At 42.1% G+C, this 18,320-nt stretch overlaps 1 protein-coding gene across 1 annotated transcript; it reads left to right on the forward strand.

The window, feature by feature from the left end:
* The first annotated feature begins 1,480 nt into the window (after positions 1–1,480).
* LOC123426414 (protein root UVB sensitive 1, chloroplastic) lies at positions 1,481–18,020 on the forward strand. Its single transcript, XM_045110251.1, has 7 exons — positions 1,481–2,277; positions 2,375–2,650; positions 6,626–6,682; positions 14,175–14,373; positions 16,646–16,752; positions 17,017–17,190; positions 17,271–18,020. Exons 1-7 carry the CDS (start codon positions 1,567–1,569, stop codon positions 17,538–17,540), a joined length of 1,794 nt encoding a protein of 597 aa, XP_044966186.1. The 5' UTR covers positions 1,481–1,566; the 3' UTR covers positions 17,541–18,020.
* Positions 18,021–18,320: the final 300 nt, after the last annotated feature.

Consider the following 18,320-nt stretch of genomic DNA (forward strand, 5'->3'; position numbering starts at 1 on the left):
ATGTTAATGATTTGAAAATCTTCGGAAATTTTAAAAAATGGTCTTCATTTCCTAAATATGTTTGACTTTCTACAATATATACGTAAGTTTGAAAAATGTTTGTGTTTCGAAAAGTGTACATCAATTGAATAAATGTTCGCAGTTCAAAAATTATTTACAAATTTCAAAAAATGTTCCCTTTTCCATAATTTGGTCACAATTTTCAAAAAATGTTCTTGTTTACACATTTTTATAAAAAATGTTCCTGTTTAACAAAAAATGTTTCCTTTTATAAGTTTTTGTTCACAAATTGAAAACTTGTTCAAATTTTGTTCACAATTTCTAAAAAATGTTCATGATTTGAAAATGTTCGGGAATTTTAAAAAATGTTCATCATTTTCTAAATATGTTTGCCCTTCCAGAAAATATATTAAATTCAAAAATGTTCGTGTTTCAAAAAGTGTACATAAGTTCAATAAATGTTCCCAGTTTAAAAATTATTTACAAAATTATTTATTTTTCCTTTTTTCATAAATTGGTCACAATTTTGAAAAAATGTTCTTGTTTTCACATTTTTATACTAAAAGTTAATATTTTACAAAATTTCGCTTTAAAAAATTGTTCAAAATTGAAAACTTGTTCCAATTTTGTTCACCAATTCTACAAATATTCATGATTTGAAAATATTCGGGAATTTTGAAAATTGTTGTTCTTCTTCTTAAAAATGTTTGCCTTTTCAAAATGTGTATGTAAGTTGAAAAAATGTCCGTGTTTCAAGAAGTGTACATAAGTTGAAAATTGTTCTCGGTTCAAAATTTGTTTACCAATTTGAAAAAATGTTCTTTTTTTCATAAATTCTTTTCACAATTTTATAATAAAATGTTTCTGTTTTACGTAATATGTTCCTCTTTTTCTTAAATATGTCACAAATTGAAAAGTTGTTCAACTTTTGTTCACCTTTTCTAAAAATGTTCATGATTTGAAGATGTTCAGGAATTTTTAAAAAATTATTCAGGTTATAAAATATGTTTACCTTTTCATGTTCTGAAAATGCACGTTACTTCAAAAAATCTTCATGTTTCAAAAACTCTACGCAAGTTCAAAAATTGTTTACAAATTTCAAAAAATGTACTTTTTCAAAAAAAATTATATACTTTAAAGTGATCACGTTTTAAAACATTTTATGTTTATAAAAATTCTTGAGAAATTCAAAAATAATTCCATTTATAATTTTTGTTTGTAAATACAAAAGCTGATTATGTTGCTGAAATTTTAGAAAAATAAAAACAGAGAACCTTTTAGAAAAAAGAGAATGAGAAACACAAAAGAAAATAAAGAATAAGACAAAAAAAGAAAAGGAAAATAAGTAAATAAAGAGGGAAAAAGAAACGAGCTGGTTAACTGGGCCAGCGCAGTCGCTTCGCTAGCGGCGGCGGCCCAGTCACTTGCCTGTGCGAAGCCACCCTTATTGGACGGGTCCCATGCTTGAGAACTCCAAGCCGCCGGCGCCGGCCGCCTCTCTGTTCCCTCCTAGACACCTCCGCCTCGTCGTCCCAACCCCGCCTCTCACCAAACCATTCTTCCTTGATGTCCTCGTCTCAATCTCTCATCCTCCTTCTCACTTCCCCTCTCCCCCCGCCTCCTCGTGTCGTCGCCGCCATCCCACCATCCTCGCGCCCCACCACCGCTAGCCGCTTCCGCCACCTCCCGCGCCTCACCGCCAATCTCCGCCTTCCGCCGCTCGCGACCTCCGGTTCCGGCGGATTCGGAGATGGCAATTTCCATGGTGGGGGTGGGGGTGGCGGAGGAGGAGGGGGTTGGTGGCAAGGCGGGAGAGGAGACCCTCCCGACAAGCCCGGAGACGGGTGGCGACGGTGGCTTCAGTCCCTCCATCCCGAGCTCTTCCTCTTGTTCTTGCTCCTCCAGTCCGACGCCTTCGCTTCCATCCCATCCGCCCTCGCGGATGCCCTCGGAGCAACCGGCGGTGGCGTCTGGGAGGTGAGGGGCAGTGCGCGTACGCTGCTCGTACCCAACCCGACCGGAACTTCATACCTCGTTGCGGGAGACGATAAGCGGAAGCAAGAAGAGGGGATTGAAAAGACGGGGGCCGGCCCTGCTAATTTTGCCGAACTGCGGAGGCAACTTGAACGGTCATGGCGGCGATGCACAGATGTTGCTCTTCAGTTGCTGCTGCCTGATGGATACCCGCACAGCGTGAGCAGCGACTACCTGCACTACTCGCTGTGGCGGGGCGTGCAAGGTGTTGCTAGCCAGATCAGCGGCGTGCTCTCTACGCAGGTATCTTTCGTAAACGCGTGTGATAGTTATATATGTGCAATTCTAGAGTCCGCCAGGTAAAATTTAGTATTTCTATCCGGTGAACTGTATTCTGCAGGCGTTGCTGTATGCAGTTGGTTTGGGTAAAGGAGCGATTCCTACGGCCGCCGCAGTGAATTGGGTGCTGAAAGATGGGCTTGGCTACTTGAGCAAGATACTGTTGTCGAAATTTGGGCGACATTTTGATGTGAACCCCAAGGGATGGCGGCTGTTTGCAGATCTTCTGGAAAACACAGCTTATGGGCTGGAGATTTTGACTCCGGTGTTTCCTCACCTGTTTGTTCCCATTGGTGCAGCCGCTGGAGCTGGCCGATCAGCAGCTGCTCTGATACAGGTCAGGACTGTTACTTCTTGTATGGGTTATCAAATTATCAGAATTACAATGTTCCTAACCTGTGCATTGCACTGGGTAAACCATCACCCTATTTTCTCCATCCAATTCAATCTAGATCCGCGAACACAACTGCTCATAAAAGTGGTGACTGAGTAAATTTTACTGTCTAGAACATGCTATTAACCTTTATCACAAACTAAGACTACACAACTATCTCTTTAGAACCAGTATGCACATGTAAATAAACAACTGATTCCACATGCTTTGAACAAGCATTTCTTCTGGCAATTTATACTTCCTCTGTTCCTAAATATAAGTCTTATTACACATTCCAATAGGGGACTAAATACGGAACAAAATGAGTGAATCTACACTCTAAAATATGTCTATATACATCCGTATCTAGTTCAATAGTGTAATCTCTAAAAAGACTTATATTTAGGAACGGAGGGAGTACATAATATTGCATATTTCTCATACTACGTAAACAGTCTAATTTCTACAACAGTATGTGGGTCAATTCTAGCCTTTTGCTATACTGAAATGTGATATTCACGTTTAAAATTTTTGTACTATTCCCTCTATTCCTGATTTGCATTCGGACCAAGACAGATGTAGAAGAGACTGCATTATCCCTCTTCATTAGCCTACTTGTTACTCTTGAATGGTGTGTGTTGCTCACATATGATTCACTCACATATTGACTTCTATACCACGTCCTTTGGCCACCTCCAGTGCCACATATGACTCTGTTCATAAGCATGAGCATAAAGTACTTAGTGATACAAAGAAGTGATATTGCTGTTCAGGATACAGAAAATTGTGGACCCATTATTATAAACTACTCCCTCTGTTCCTAAATATAAGTCTTTATATATATTTCAATATAAACTACATACGGATGTATATAGACGTATTTTAGAGTGTAGATTCAGTCATTTTTCTTCATATGTAGTCCATATTGAAATCTCTAAAAGGACTTATATTTAGGAGCGGAGGGAGTACTAAATACCAAGCAAACCCTCTGTATCTTTTATGAGAAGTAGCTCCTGAAGCAGCACCATTGATGCAAGTCACTGAAAATTACAGTCAACAAAACAAAGCATCAAACATCTTCAGTTGTAAAGCATCAAACAGGTGGCGTGCCACACCCCATGTTCATATCATATATACCTGTGGCCAACGGAGTATCGTGTCCTTTGGTCGGCTCTCTAGACAATATTGGTGGTCATGTAAGGAACATGCTCGCATATTGCCTGTCAGATAAGAAGTCAATGCAAAGGGGCAACCATGCTTTAGTTTTTCACCCATCTCGCCGTGCAGCCATGTTCTCCTTGGCCTTCACCTACATGCACGTATCATGCAAGGAATCTTCAAGCCTATCCATTAGCTCCTTAGAGTATCACACTTTATAAGTAATTATCAGATTGATTAGCGATGCACCCCTCCGTTGCCTAGGAACAAACTGCGTAGAAGTTTACCCATAAAGGATGTAGCCGAGTCTTTGAGCCGCATGCCGCCGCTGACGACCAATCGAGGACCCGCGCCACTGATGTAGTCCAACATGGCTCCAGTGTGCACGTCGTACGACAAACACCACCACATTTGCTGCCTCCAGGTCCGAGCCCACCCACCGCCCATACAAGTGGCTGTTCCCCAGCCTCGTTGCTTTAACTTGGGCGAATTCAACGATGGCCGGAGGGGAGTGAGGCGAGACGGGAGGAGCTTGAGGGAACCTGGGCCGGTCACAGGAAAGCGAGGCGATGACTCTCTAGACGCGGAGGAGGCGTGTCTAGGAAGTTGAGCTCGGGACGATGGGGAAGATGTCGAGGCAGAAAGGAGAGCACGAGGCCGATGTGAAGGCTGTGCTGCCATACCGTCGAAACCTCGTCCAGCTCCATGGCATCAAACATGAGATGAGATCTGCAGGAACTCGGATTGGAGTTGAAGAATCCAACTAGGAAACAAACCGTGAAAAATACCATGTAGAGCGACCTACAAAAAAATGGGAACAACCGGATTGGAACCGTTCGTCGTCATCAAAACCTTCCAGCAAAGTCAGTGGTGACTAGGTCGGAACCTTCGGATGGGTCAATTTCGAGCGGAACTTGAGATAGCGATTGAGTCGGGCGGACTTTCGATCGAGGGCTTGGGAGCTATTTATGGCAAAGAGGAGGGCTGTTCGACTGAAGTCCGTGTCAGGCACGCGTGAAACTCTAGTAGCTCGGGCGGAGGCCTAAACCGGGGGAAGCTAGCCTGATATATCCCTAAGGCTAGATGTGAATTTGGTTCCATATATAATTCATTCGAGGTTATGTTTACATAGGATACAACCTGGAATTGTTCGCAAGAGTTGGCTTGCCAAGTTGGCAACTGACGTTGCATTGTTGTCTGCCATCACGAGTTCGAGTCCATCCCACGCAGAAGTTTTTTTGGCGTACTATAGTACTATACGAATGCCCATCCTCGGCCCAACCGAATGAAGGGCGAAAAAATCTAATGGCCAAACCAAACCAAGAATATCACCTCCCTTTATTAGTAAAAAGATATATATATAGATATAGATATCTAAAGGATTATTTTGTTCCAGGTTCGATGTGATAGCATCGCCGTTTGTAAAAATCAAGACTCTTTAAATATTTAGTATATTTACTAGCACAATGCCCCCCGTGCGTTGCTACGTAACTATAAAATACGAGGAGTTAGGTCACTGGCTTAGGAAATTATCAAAATACGGTGGCGCCATGCGGAATTTGCTCGCGGTTCACTATTAGAAAGATAAAAAATACTACAAAAGTTCACGTGTCACGCATTGGAGAATCTTAAGTGACCATGGTCCTTTACAAACACAACATTTCGAATGTTGAAACATATGAGAATAGACAATGGTACTGCACAAGGTTGTGGATCAGGTAGGAGGATAAGGTCTATCATCGTTTTCGAATTACAATCTGTTCACTCTCTTGTTCTGTGATATAAAACTGAAATAACTTGGCTGGGAAAAAACAAAAACAAAAACAAGAGCATTGTATTGAGTTGGAGTCGCATTTCTGCATTTGTTATTTGTGCCCAAGTGTTAGTCTCACATGAATAGTAGTGTATTGTTTATTTGTGTTTGGTCCCACATGTGAGCACAAATACATTTGTTTATTTATGTTCATGGAAGGTTTGCTATTCTCAATGTGGGTAGGGGTGCATTTGTTTATTGGTGAAGGTTGTTGGTCCTACATGTGAACTCACCATCAACTCCAACCTTTATAAGTAGGAAAGATATGCATCCGTTAGCCGTCATTTCTTGTAGCATTTCACACACAGACCTTTCTTCCCTACTGTCTGATGAAAGAATCTACTTTATTTTTTGCTTACTTCCTGATCCATCTAACAGTCTATGTCTTTCTTGACAATTAGCCATTGAGAGGAAAAACAATGCTATATTGTGTCTGCACATACTTAGTTACTTGCTGATGTTTCTAACAATTATGTGCCATCTGTAATAGTGTCTAACACTCTAACTGCCTACCAAATAATTTTATGGTGGTGTATCACTGTATGTGCTTGGGCCATTTATCCGTCCGGTCAAATTGAGCGAAATAAATAGGCATACCCAGCATTACATAATATTACTACTACTGTTCCTATCCACGTCTCAAACTTGGCATCCTGAACAAGTTACTTCCGTTTATAATAGTGCCGAATTGCATACTAAATTATATGATTGGAGCATTTACTCGCCATTTATCTGCGTGGTCAAATTAAGTGAAATAAATAATTATTGTGCAATGTTATATACTATATAACATACTATTGTGTCTGCATTTGTTATTTGTGCCCAAGTGTTAGTATCACATGAATAGTAGTGACATTCATTTATATACTATATAACATACTATGTTTTATTTCCTAATAAGCTGATGCTATTAATTTAGTCCTAGAAACCCTCTTTTGATTAACAACTTCTACCATTTTTATGTGTAGGCTGCCACAAGAAGTTGTTTCTTTGCTGGCTTTGCTGTCCAGAGAAACTTTGCTGAGGTGAAGTCCATATCCTTTTCTTTTTGAACAATTTTCATCGAACACTTGTTTTGACTTGTCTATGTAAATGTTTCTTTTAATGTATCAGCCCTCAGACCATTAGATTGTCGTATGTAAGCTGATGCCTCACAGTGTCATAGCAATTGGCCCTCAAAAGAGTTACTGTAGCACAGGATGCCTGCTATCTCTTGGTTCATTTCACATTTGATATATTTTGTTTCATAGAAAAGCATCTTTTAGCATTTGGGTTAGGTTTAGGATCTCATCTCAAGTTTGTTTGTTAGCTTGTCCATATCGGATTGTGGGACAAAGAGTTTGGATCATATGGGATAAGTGAAGCCACGCGTAAGGAAACCTACACACTTTAACTTATGAAATAAGAGAGAGGGAGGGAGGGAGGGATCTGTTGCCCTAAGCTCCTAAGCTCACATACTCTTATCTTGACTACTATATAGCCAAGAGCCGATATCAAAAGTTGTTCCAAAAAATTTCATCCTTCAGCTCCAGTTCGATCGGCACAACCCGTTAGTATGTTTCCTGTTCCGTCACCCGCCCATGTTACACATTATCATCTCTCCAGTTCCATGAGCATTATACGTTGCAACATGCCACACATGTTAAAATATACTGGTAAATGACATCTCAAATAAATTGATCTTGTAGCATTACCAACCACTTTGTATCACATCACATAATTTTATCTTGAAGCATAGCATTCTGCAATGCCGGAAGTGTGATCACTGATCAGTCAACACTAAATATTGCTAAAACAGTTTGCTAACTGTATTATTGGCCCATAAAAATATCACAATCAGCAACTGGCCAAAAGAACTGACATGAAAAAAGAAAACACAAACAAAAAATACTTTGATACAAAACAAGCATACATAAGAGAGTGCATACAGGTTCAAAAAGTGTTGCATGTACATACTCGCACTACAATATACTACACCTCCGTTAAAACATCTTATATTTGTGACTAGTTCTCCTCAACTACAAGTATTTAGGTATAGAGGGAGTAGGTTCCAGTGTACAGAACACATGAAAAGCAGAAGAGAAAAAAAAAATGATTGAGAGCTCACTAACCTAGACTACTATCGGGAAATGATGTGCCATGTGTCGTCCTCCTTGCAAACACCGGCTTCGTCAATGGTAAGGCATGCGACACTGCAGCCAGCTCGATTCCACGGATTTCCCCTTTTTGAGATGGATTGATTCCATGACTCTATTTTGGGTGAGGTCAGGGATGGGTGGGGCTGGACGAAGAGACCAAGGGTTTGATTGCAAATGTGAGACGGGTGGCGGGCGCCTTTTTTTTGTAAAAAAGGCCCCATCTTGTCTCGTACACGTTGGATGCAGATCGAATGGCTTGAATGGCTGGATGGCAGACACACCATCATCACCAACTCAGATTTTTATACGAGAGAAAGAAGAGATAATCCCAGCATCCAGTTTTTCCTTCATAAAGAATCTGTCAATCTCCGCACGTTTGGTTCTATCATTTTGAAATGGGTTGTTTGCTATGCTAATTGCCGACTTCTTGTTGCACCATACATTCATACAACTGGTCCTCAAAATCTTTAGCTCTTCAAATAGATTCCTTGTCCATAGCAAACAACTCAATCCTTGAGGCATGGCTCTGTATTCAACCTCTGTAGTCGATTTGGAAATAATTGGTTGTTTCTTGCTCTCCAAGACACTAGATTTCCTCCTACAAAAACACAATGGCTTGAAGTTGATCTCTTGCCATCCAGACAACTAGCCCAACCAGCATCACAATAACCATCCACGACAAGGTGTCCATGACTCTTGTATATCAGTCCTTTCCTGGGAGAACCCTTCAAGTATCTCAAGATTCTATGTACTGTCCCAAGATGTTCACTTCTAGGCTCATGCATATATGTGCTTACAACACTTGTTGCCAATGCAATGTCTGGGTGTGTATAACACAAGCACAACAATCTTCCCACCAATTGTTGACATTTTTTTTATCCAGCTCACCTGATTGGCTGGTCACCAATCGTTGACTCATTGATTTACTTGCCACTAGCCAATAAATTTGTCAAGGGTAATTTTGTCCTAACACCTCTATAATTATGTGCCTTGATCACCGTGTAAAAAATTATACACCTTACATAAAGGAATGGAGGGAGTAGTATGCAGCCTTTCCCTACATTTTTGCAAGAGGTTGTTTCCAAGACTTGAACCCTCGAACCCGTGACCTCATGGTCACAAGGCAACAACTTCACGGTTGCGCCAAGAGTCCCCTTCCTCATTTTCCCTTTAGAGTGTATAAAACAATGTATGATAACCATTGCACTGTCCATATCACACACCGCCCGTCTAAACTTGTCAAACCAAGCTCTTGAAAACTGCTTCAACCCATAAAGGGCTTTCTTCAGCCTGCATACCTTGTCAGTTGTCTCAGAAGAACCTAGATGAAATCTCCATGTATACTTCCTCCTGCAAGTCCCTATGCAAGAACGCATTCTTCACATCAAGTTGGTGTAAAGGCCACCCGAAATTTGCTGCACAGGAGATCAGAACCCCCACAATGTTCATCTTTGCTACTAGAGCAATGGTCTCATCGTAGTCGATGCTGTATGTCTGGCTATACCCCCTCGCCACAAGCCTTGCTTTGTACCTTCCAACCTTCCATTCTGCATTCTGCTTCACTGTGGATACCCACTTGTAGCTGACTGCCTTCTTCCCCGTTGGAAGTGGTGTTAGTACCATTGTTTTTAAGGCGGTAAGGCAAGGCAAGGCGCTGGGGGGGGGGGGGGGGGCTCGCTGCCTAAGCGCTAAGGCATAAGGCAAGGCGCGACGCCTTAGAGAGTTTTAGCTTCAGGAGAGGTGCTGGTTGCTTGCTGCTTCTGTCCTGGAGAGGAGGGGGAGGAGGAGAGGAACTGCAGGAGAGGAGGGGGAGGAGGAACTACAGGAGAGGAGGGGGGAGAAGCTGCCGGAGAGGAGGGGGAGGAGGAACTGCAGGAGAGGAGGGAGAGAAGGATCTGCCGGAGAGAAGGGGGAGAAGCTGCCGGAGAGTAGGGGGAGAAGCTCAGATCCAGCCGCCAGAGGTGGGGGTGGGGGGGGGGAAACAGAAACTGGATAGAGCGCTCTCTCTCTCCCTGCTAGCAACTGTTGGCGCCCAAACTCTGTTTCCCGCCCTTTTCTTCCCTCTTAGAGCTGTGTTTCCCGCCTAAGCTTCCAGTCCTGTCTAAGGCGTCTTCAGTTGACTAAGGCGGCTGAAGGGACGCCTTAGGGACGCCTTAGGGACTAAGGCGGACGCCTTAGGCATGCACGTAAGGCAGGGCCGACGCCTTACGACCTGGGGGCGCCCTGATGCCTAGAGCGACGCCTTAGGGACACCTTAAAAACAATGGTTAGTACCCATGCCTTGTTCAACACACAACCTCCAACTCCTTCACCATGGCTACCTGTTACTTTGAGCCATGCTTTGCATTCTTCCAGTCAGTCGACATTGACACAAACTAAAAAGAAGATAATGCTTCATTGGAAACATAATTTCCAATATCATTGTCATTGAACCCATATCATTTCTCTAGTATCCTTGCTGTTACTCGAGTAGTTCTCCTCAAAGCAATTTTCCCTTTAGTTGACCTTTCAGCCCGATCCCCGTCAGAGGAGATGGAAATCACATAAGTACTACCCTGTTGTTTCGGCAGTGGCTTATCTAGTTGCTCCCCTTGATGTGCAACACCATCACCTCGCTTCGGTCAATACACCTTTAGCTGCCCTGCTGCTCTAGTGTCCACCATGGCACACTACCAATCTGAGTTGGTGCATGCTTCCGTTTATGCCCCTCTTGCTTTACTGTCCACCTTGGCACACTACCATCCTTTTTCGTTGCCAACCTGCACATCGCTGGTGGAAGTTGATGCTTGTATCGCAAGAGCCACATGAGTTACTAAAAGCGACTGTTGCAATTACACCCGTATGCTACTACTGGTCAAGTTTTCAAGCAAGACACCTTGACCAAGTTTTTCACCATAAAAGGATTCAAATTGACGAAAAAGGGTCCCCCCTTTATATTATAAAGCAACCGCACCATACAACTAGCAGTACGAAAGGTTCAAGTCAAGTCAAAAAGAAAATTAAGTCTGGCTGGGGGTACTCCTGCAGTCCTGCCTGCTGATCTCACTTGGATCAAGAACACAACAACAAAGCCTTTAGTCCCAGACAAGCCGGGGTACATGGCTAGTTCTTTGGTGGTACTCACATCTCTCTTTAGGGACTCGCCACATGTCAAGTTTGGTCTACCCCGACTTCTCTTGACATTATCAGCACGCTTTAGCCGCCCGCTATGCATTGGAGCTTATGGAGGCCTGTGCTGAATATGCCCAAACCATCTCAGACGATGTTGGACAAGCTTCTCTTCAATCGGTGCTGCTACTCCATCTCTATCCCGTATATCATTCCAGACCCGGTCCTTTCTTGTATGGCCACACATCCATCTCAACATGCGCATCTCTGCTACACCTAACCATTGAACGTGTCGTCTTTTAGTCGGCCAACACTTGGTGCCATACAACATTGTGGGTCGAATCGCCGTCCTATGGAGCCTGCCTTTTAGCTTTTGTGGCACTCTCTTGTTAGAGAGAACGCCTGAAGCTTGGCGCCACTTTATCCATCAGGCTTTGATTCGATGGTTCACATCTTCATCGATATCCCCATCCTTGTGCATCATTGACCCCAAATATCGAAAGGTGTCCTTCTGAGCCACCACCTGCCCATCAAGGCTAACCTCCTCCTCCTCGTGCCTAGTAGTACTGAAACCGCACTGCACGTACTTAGTTTTAGTTCTACTAAGCCTAGAACCTTTTGATTCCAAGGTTTGCCTTCATAGCTACTTTTTATGAACCCTCGTCCAACTACCATCGACTAGCACCACATCATCCGTAAAGAGCATACACCATGAGATATCTCCTTCTATATCCCTTGTGACCTCATGCATCACCAAAGCAAAAAAGATAAGGGCTCAAAGCCGACCCCTGGTGCAGTCCTATTTTAATCTAAAAATTATTAGTGTGACCATCACTTGTTCGACCACTTGTCACAACATTATCGTACATGTCTTTGATGAGGGTAATGTACTTTATTTGGACTTTGTGTTTCTCCAAGGACCACCACATGACATTCCGTGGTATCTTACAATAGGCCTTCTCCAAGTCAATGAATACTATATGCAGGTCCTTCTTTTGCTTCCTGTATCTCCATAAATTGTCTTACCAAGAAAATGGCTTCCATGGTTGACCTCCCAGGCATGAAACCAAACTGATTTTTGGTCACGCTTGTCATTCTTCTTAAGCGGGCTCAATGACTCTCCCATAGCTTCATTGTATGGCTCATCAGCTTAATTCCATGGTAATCAGTACAAATTTGAACACCCCCCTTGTTCTTGAAGATTGGTACTAATATACTCCATTCTTCTGGCGTCTTGTTTGCTCGAAAAATGAGGTTGAAAAGCTTAGTTAGCCATACCATTGCTATGTATCCTAGGCCTCTCCACACCTCAACGGGGATACAATCAGGGCTCATTGCCCTGCCTCCTTTCATCCTTTTTCAAGCCCTCTTGACCTCATACTCCTGGATTTGCCGCACAAAACGCGTGATGGTATCATCAAAGGAGTCGTCCAATTCAATGGTAGAGCTCTCAGTTCTCCCCATTGAACAACTTGTAGAAGTACTCCTGCCATCTATGCTTAATCTCCTCGTCCTTCACCAAGAGTTGGTCTGCTTCGTCCTTGATGCATTTGACTTGGTTGCCATCCCTCGTCTTCCTCTCTCGGATCTTGGCCATCTTATAGATGTCCCTTTCGCCTTCCTTCGTGTCTAAGCGTTGATAGAGGTCCTCATACGCCCGATCCCTTGCATCACTCACGGTTCGTTTTGCGGTCTTTTTTGCCACCTTTCACTTCTCTATGTTGTCTACACTCCTATCCAAGTAAAGGCATGGTTTTCGAGTCGCGACTCATCCGAATCGCTCTGGGGTAGTGACTCGGAAAAGTCGAGCCTGCAGCTGCGACTAGTTGTGACTCGCGACTCGAGTCGACACTAAGTTGAGTCGACATTTTTTTGCGACTCGTCGACTAGTCGCGACTCGAGTCAACACTTAGCTGAGTCATGACTAGTCGTGCGACTCAAAATCCATGAGTAAAGGAGTCTGAAACAATCTTTCTTCTCCTTAATAGCCTTTTGGATATCATCGTTCCACCACCATGTATCTTTAACTTCGTTTCTACTTTCCCGGGACACTGCAAACTCCATAGGGCACCTTACGAATGCAAGTCGCCATCTTCATCCACATATTGCCTGCCTCGACCAGCTCAGGTAGTTGTTCACACCGTTCAGCTTGGCATCATTTTGCATGAGCTCAAGCTTGAACCCCTGATCTGCTTGAGGCACAATATTCTGCTACCTGGAGGAGTTGGCCCCTCGGCAGCCTTCGCAGCCATGAGTTGCGCAAGTTTCTCTATGGCAGCGGTAAGTTCAGTCCCCATGACTGCCCCCACCTCTTCTTCTCCTAGCTGTGCTACCTCCAGTGCTGCCTCCTTCCTCTGCAATCAGCAGCCACTCAGCTGTGAGAACCTTTCTTCTAGGCACGCTAGCACCATGAAGGTAGCCACCAACTCCAGCAGCCCAGCAGCAGCAGCAGCTCCAGTCACACTCCCTCTTCTTCTCAACTAGCACAAACTCCAGCAGCTCAGCAGCAAGCAGTGGCAGCCTCCTTCTCTTCAAACAGCAGCACTACTTCTTCTCCACTATTTTAAATCTACAATCAGCGCACACGCATACACGCAGCAGCAACTCCAGCAAGCAGCAGAGTAGCACGCACCACGCATCAGCAGCTCTGCGCCCAGACCCGCCGCTTCCTTGCTGCAAGCTCCCGCATCTTCTTCTCGCCCGAGCCGGCCGCGCTGCCTCGCACTCCGCTTCCAGCCGCTCACCCTGTCTTCCCGCTGGTCAGATACCATGTTGATAGAGAGAGGAACGCACCTCGTGCTGTTGTTTCTGGTGTGGAGAGGCGCATCTGACCAGACATGGTCTGGCTCCTCTTCTAGGTCACTGGACCGTGCCTGGGCCTTAAGGGCCGGATGGAACATGGGCTCACATCCAACATTGTATGGTGTGCACATGCATATTTTTTGATATTGTTTGGTTAGCAGAGAGTTGTCAATCCCACCTTGCAGTAGCATCAGTACAACTGGGTAGTACTATTTTCTTTCTTGGATGCACTTCTGCCATTTTTATATCATAAAGGAACTACCCGTATGACCTTTACCTCTTAAGATACTAGAATGTACTCCCTCCGTCCCAAAATAAGTGTCTCAACTTTATACTAACTTTAGTACAAAGTTTTGCTAAAGTTAAGACACTTATTTTGGGACGGAGGGAGTTGACAATACTCGAAGCGGTATCTGTCTCACTTCATATTTTCACCTGAGTGACTGAAATCAGTTGAGTTATGTTTCAGGTCATTGCAAAGGGTGAAGCTCAGGGAATGGTTAGCAAGTTTGTTGGCATAATGCTTGGGATAGCCTTAGCTAACCAAATTGGCTCATCAGTACCACTGGCTCTTATTTCATTTGCTGGTGTTACTGTAGTTCACATGTATTGCAACCTTAAGTCTTATCAATCAATTCAGCTGAGGACACTGAATCCTTACCGTGCAAGTAAGTTTGCTTTCTCATCTGCTGCCATCCTAGCCCTGAATCCTCCAATGGAACATCTTTCTGTGACTAAAACTTAAAATGGCTAGGTAGATAAATCAGTATATTCGTGATGGATAAAAATGTCATGACTAAATTGAACTAGGCAAAGATCCACAGTTAATTTAATGTCCATATTTTTGGCAAATATTGAAATTTAATTTGCGACATTGTATTTTATGCAAATTTGTCAATTTCAAGGCAAGTGATTCTCATGGAAGAGGAGGACAAACCAAAATTCAGTCCGGCAGTGGCAGCATAAACCGGCCAATCTTGACAAGTTGATAAACGATAGGAATATGACTGCCTGATGTATACTACCTCCTTTCCAGATTATAAGGCTTGCACATATCCCTAGATTTATAATTTGATCAAGATAAAATGAGTTGTATAGTCTAAAAATTATACCATTAGAAAGTAGACGGTTTGAAGGTTTTAATGACATATTTTTTGTGATATATAACTTGTATTACGATGGCCTATTTATCAACCTAGGAATACGCGCAAGCCTTATAAACCGGAAAGGAGGTAGTACCATGATGTTGCTCCTTTTAGACATGTTGTTTTCATCAATGTGACTAAGTACATTTTAAAATAGAAGTTATTTTTAAAATATAAAATGCTTTAAAAAATACAAGAATACATATTTATATTTCAAGAACATCCAGGAGACCTGCATGCAAATTTGTAGCAGGATAGATCTTTGGTACAAGTTCGAAGATCGTAGCTAGGAGGAACTGACCAAATAAAATAGGGTTTTTATCATTTATGCCACTAGCTGTGTCCCACTGCTCAGTTTTGCCATTAGAAGTCACAACAACTCAAAAATTCCATCATTCCATTAGATGTTTGCTCAAAAATGCCATTAGATATCGTTATTGTCAGGTCAAACCTGTTGACCATGTTATATGACCAGAATACCCCTAGACCCGCATGTCAACTCTCTCTATCTCACAATGCTAAGGCTGTGTTTGGTTGAGCTGCAGATTCTGAAAAATCTGCTGTTGAAAAGCTGCTGTGGAAAAGCTGCTGTGTAAAAGCTAAAAGTTGGAAAGTTGGGGTACCCCCAGCTTTGAAATTTACACTAGGAAGAAGCTATAGATTCTCAAAAGCTGTTTTGAACATTTACCCCTTTGGTTAGCTTTTAGCTTTTCAAAGCAGAAGTTGGAAACAAAAGCTGAACCAAACACAGCCTAAGTGTGGGCCTCACTTGTCAGGAGTAAGCAACCGAATAATTTTGTAGGAAGAAGCTATAGATTCTCAACAGCTGTTTTGAACATTTACCTCTTTGGTTAGCTTTTAGCTTTTCAAAGCAGAAGTTGGAAACAAAAGCTGAACCAAACACAGCATAAGTGTGGGCCTCACTTGTCAGGTGTAAGCAACCGAATAATTTTGTAGGAAAATGAGAACACTATTGGGGATCAAGTGGGACCCACACTTTATCGTAGTGAGATAGAGGGAGAGCTGACATGTTAGTCCATGGGTGGTTTGGTCATATAACATGGTAAACGGGATTTGAGCTGACAGTAATGGTGTCTAGTGGCACTTCTGAGCATGTGTCTAACGCAGCGATGGCATTTTTGAGCAGTTGTAACTCCTGGTGGCAAAACTGAGTAGTGGGACACAACTAGTGGCATAAAAGATAAAAACCCAATAAAATATTTTAGCTGGAATTCTTTGTCTATAAGATGTGCAAAGAGCTGGGAAATCTACTAATGAGTCTAGTAGAATTGCTTGCGATTATTCTGCTGAGGTTATCACATCTTTTCTGAAATATGGAATATAAATGTTTAGAATGAGGTAACAGCTTAACAGTGACTGTCAGTTGATGGTTTTATTTGAAAATAACACACAAAGTACATTCTTATCTCCATTGTATGTGAGAATCTTTCATGAAGAATGTTAATGTGTTTGGTTTGTGTACACCCAGTGTTGGAGGAAAATGTAGATTTTCTAAGGTATAAATTTCGGCCTCTTGATGAATTTACTATAAATTTTAGCGTTAGATTAAATATGGCTTCTTATGATGCTTCCCATAGATAGCATTATTTTCTGCTACTCACATATTTTTGGTTTAATGGCACATTGCGTTTTCTCCTTTTTACATGTCTAACAAGTATGCTAGCATACATTTATACGTATTAGCTCAAGCACGTGTCTGTGTAATGTTTTTCTTTGGCATTCAACAGTGTTCAAGGATGTCTTTAAGCATTTGCTCGATAATTAATTTCTGTAGGTTTGGTATTTAGTGAATATTTATTAAGTGGACAAGTTCCTTCAGTCAAAGAGGTTAACGATGAGGAGCCGCTTTTTCCGAATTCATCAATGGGTGCTCAACTTAAAGTAAGTCAAGCATACTTCTTACTATTCATCGCTGACCTTTCTTTTTAGGAAATAAAGTTAGGACACATGGTCTACATGTGATCGGTCATGTCTAAGTATATAATCGTGGTTTTTCTTGTTGGAGTTAGTTATAATTACTTAACTAGTTCTTTTTGTTGACAATAGTAATGTAATTTAATTGTAGGCATTTGATTCGAAGAACGTTTTCCTGCTTTATTTAATTTAATTTCTCACTATCTTTGGTTTCTTTGATTTGTTTGCCAGCAAAGTGAGATTTTGTCAGCAGAAGCAAAAGATGCTGCAGATACAATCTATCGACGGTTACAATTGGGTTCTAAGCTTAGTGAAATAATTGAGAACAAGGAAGATGCATATGCACTGTTTGATTTGTACAAAAACGAGCAATACCTTCTTACTGATTACAAGGGGAAATTTTGTGTGAGTTCATCTTGATGCAACTATTTCCTAACTTTGATTCTGTTATAGTAATTAATTAACATATCACCTGTCATTTGTAGGTTGTTCTTAAAGAAGGATCTTCCCCAGAAGACATGCTCAAATCTGTATTCCATGTTAACTATCTGTACTGGTTAGAGAAATATATGGGTTTCAAACCATTCAATGTTGCCTCCGAGTGTAGACCAGGTGGAAGGCTTGAAGCATCACTGGATTATGTTCAGAGGGAGTTTAGACATGTCAAGCATGATGGTTCAAATGGTGGCTGGGTGATGGATGGTCTGATTGCTAGACCCTTGCCTGTAAGAATACGTGTTGGTGATGTTCTTTGATAGGAATCTTCGATTCATTTTGCCCACAGCTACGCTTATTAGAATTGTACAGCCTCTTATTCTTTGATCAATTTAGGGATACAAGGTTATTGCAAAGCTGATTGATTCTTCCATTTTATTGGGCAAGTGAATGAACTAGTAGTCGGCAATCTGAGTGGCCAGAATAAGCTGCAAAGTTCATTACCTGGTTGCTATCATAAGGCTGTAGCTGGCTATATCTTTGGTCTCGTTTCTCCCAAGATTTTTGTTGTTGTTGTTTTTTGACTTTTGAAGCTTGTAGTGGCTGGTCACAAAAATAAGAGCACTTCTCTGGCAATTATAGAGATTGAGATTGTTAATAGAGGATTGTGCTTGAGACAGATCTTAGTGGTAGTTGGCTAGTTGTGTATAATAAAACATGTATCACATCATTATTGTTATTTTCTCTTGGCATTGGTTGTCACTTCCTTGATGCAAAGCTTACTATGGGATTTCAAAGTATGCTGGAGTCTTCCTTAGTTTGTATCTACAAACACAGGATCTGAGGCGAGAATCTATTTGATTTTGCTCAGATCTGTTGAAAATTAGCGTGGTTTGGTTGTATTCCTTTTTTTTTTTTGAATAATGCATATGCTGAATATTGTTTTTCTGGTTTGCCCTGTTAGTTGTATGAATTTTGGTTCGTTGTATTCACATTTACAACCGTTTTAATTGTATTTACGTTCTTCCATACTTTTAGTGTAAACTTATTGTGAAAGCATGTAACTTAGAGTCCACCAAAGAGAACATATGTCTAGAGTT

This window comes from Hordeum vulgare, chromosome 2H (genome assembly GCF_904849725.1).
Source record: "Hordeum vulgare subsp. vulgare chromosome 2H, MorexV3_pseudomolecules_assembly, whole genome shotgun sequence".
In the NCBI taxonomy this organism is placed as follows: domain Eukaryota; kingdom Viridiplantae; phylum Streptophyta; class Magnoliopsida; order Poales; family Poaceae; genus Hordeum; species Hordeum vulgare.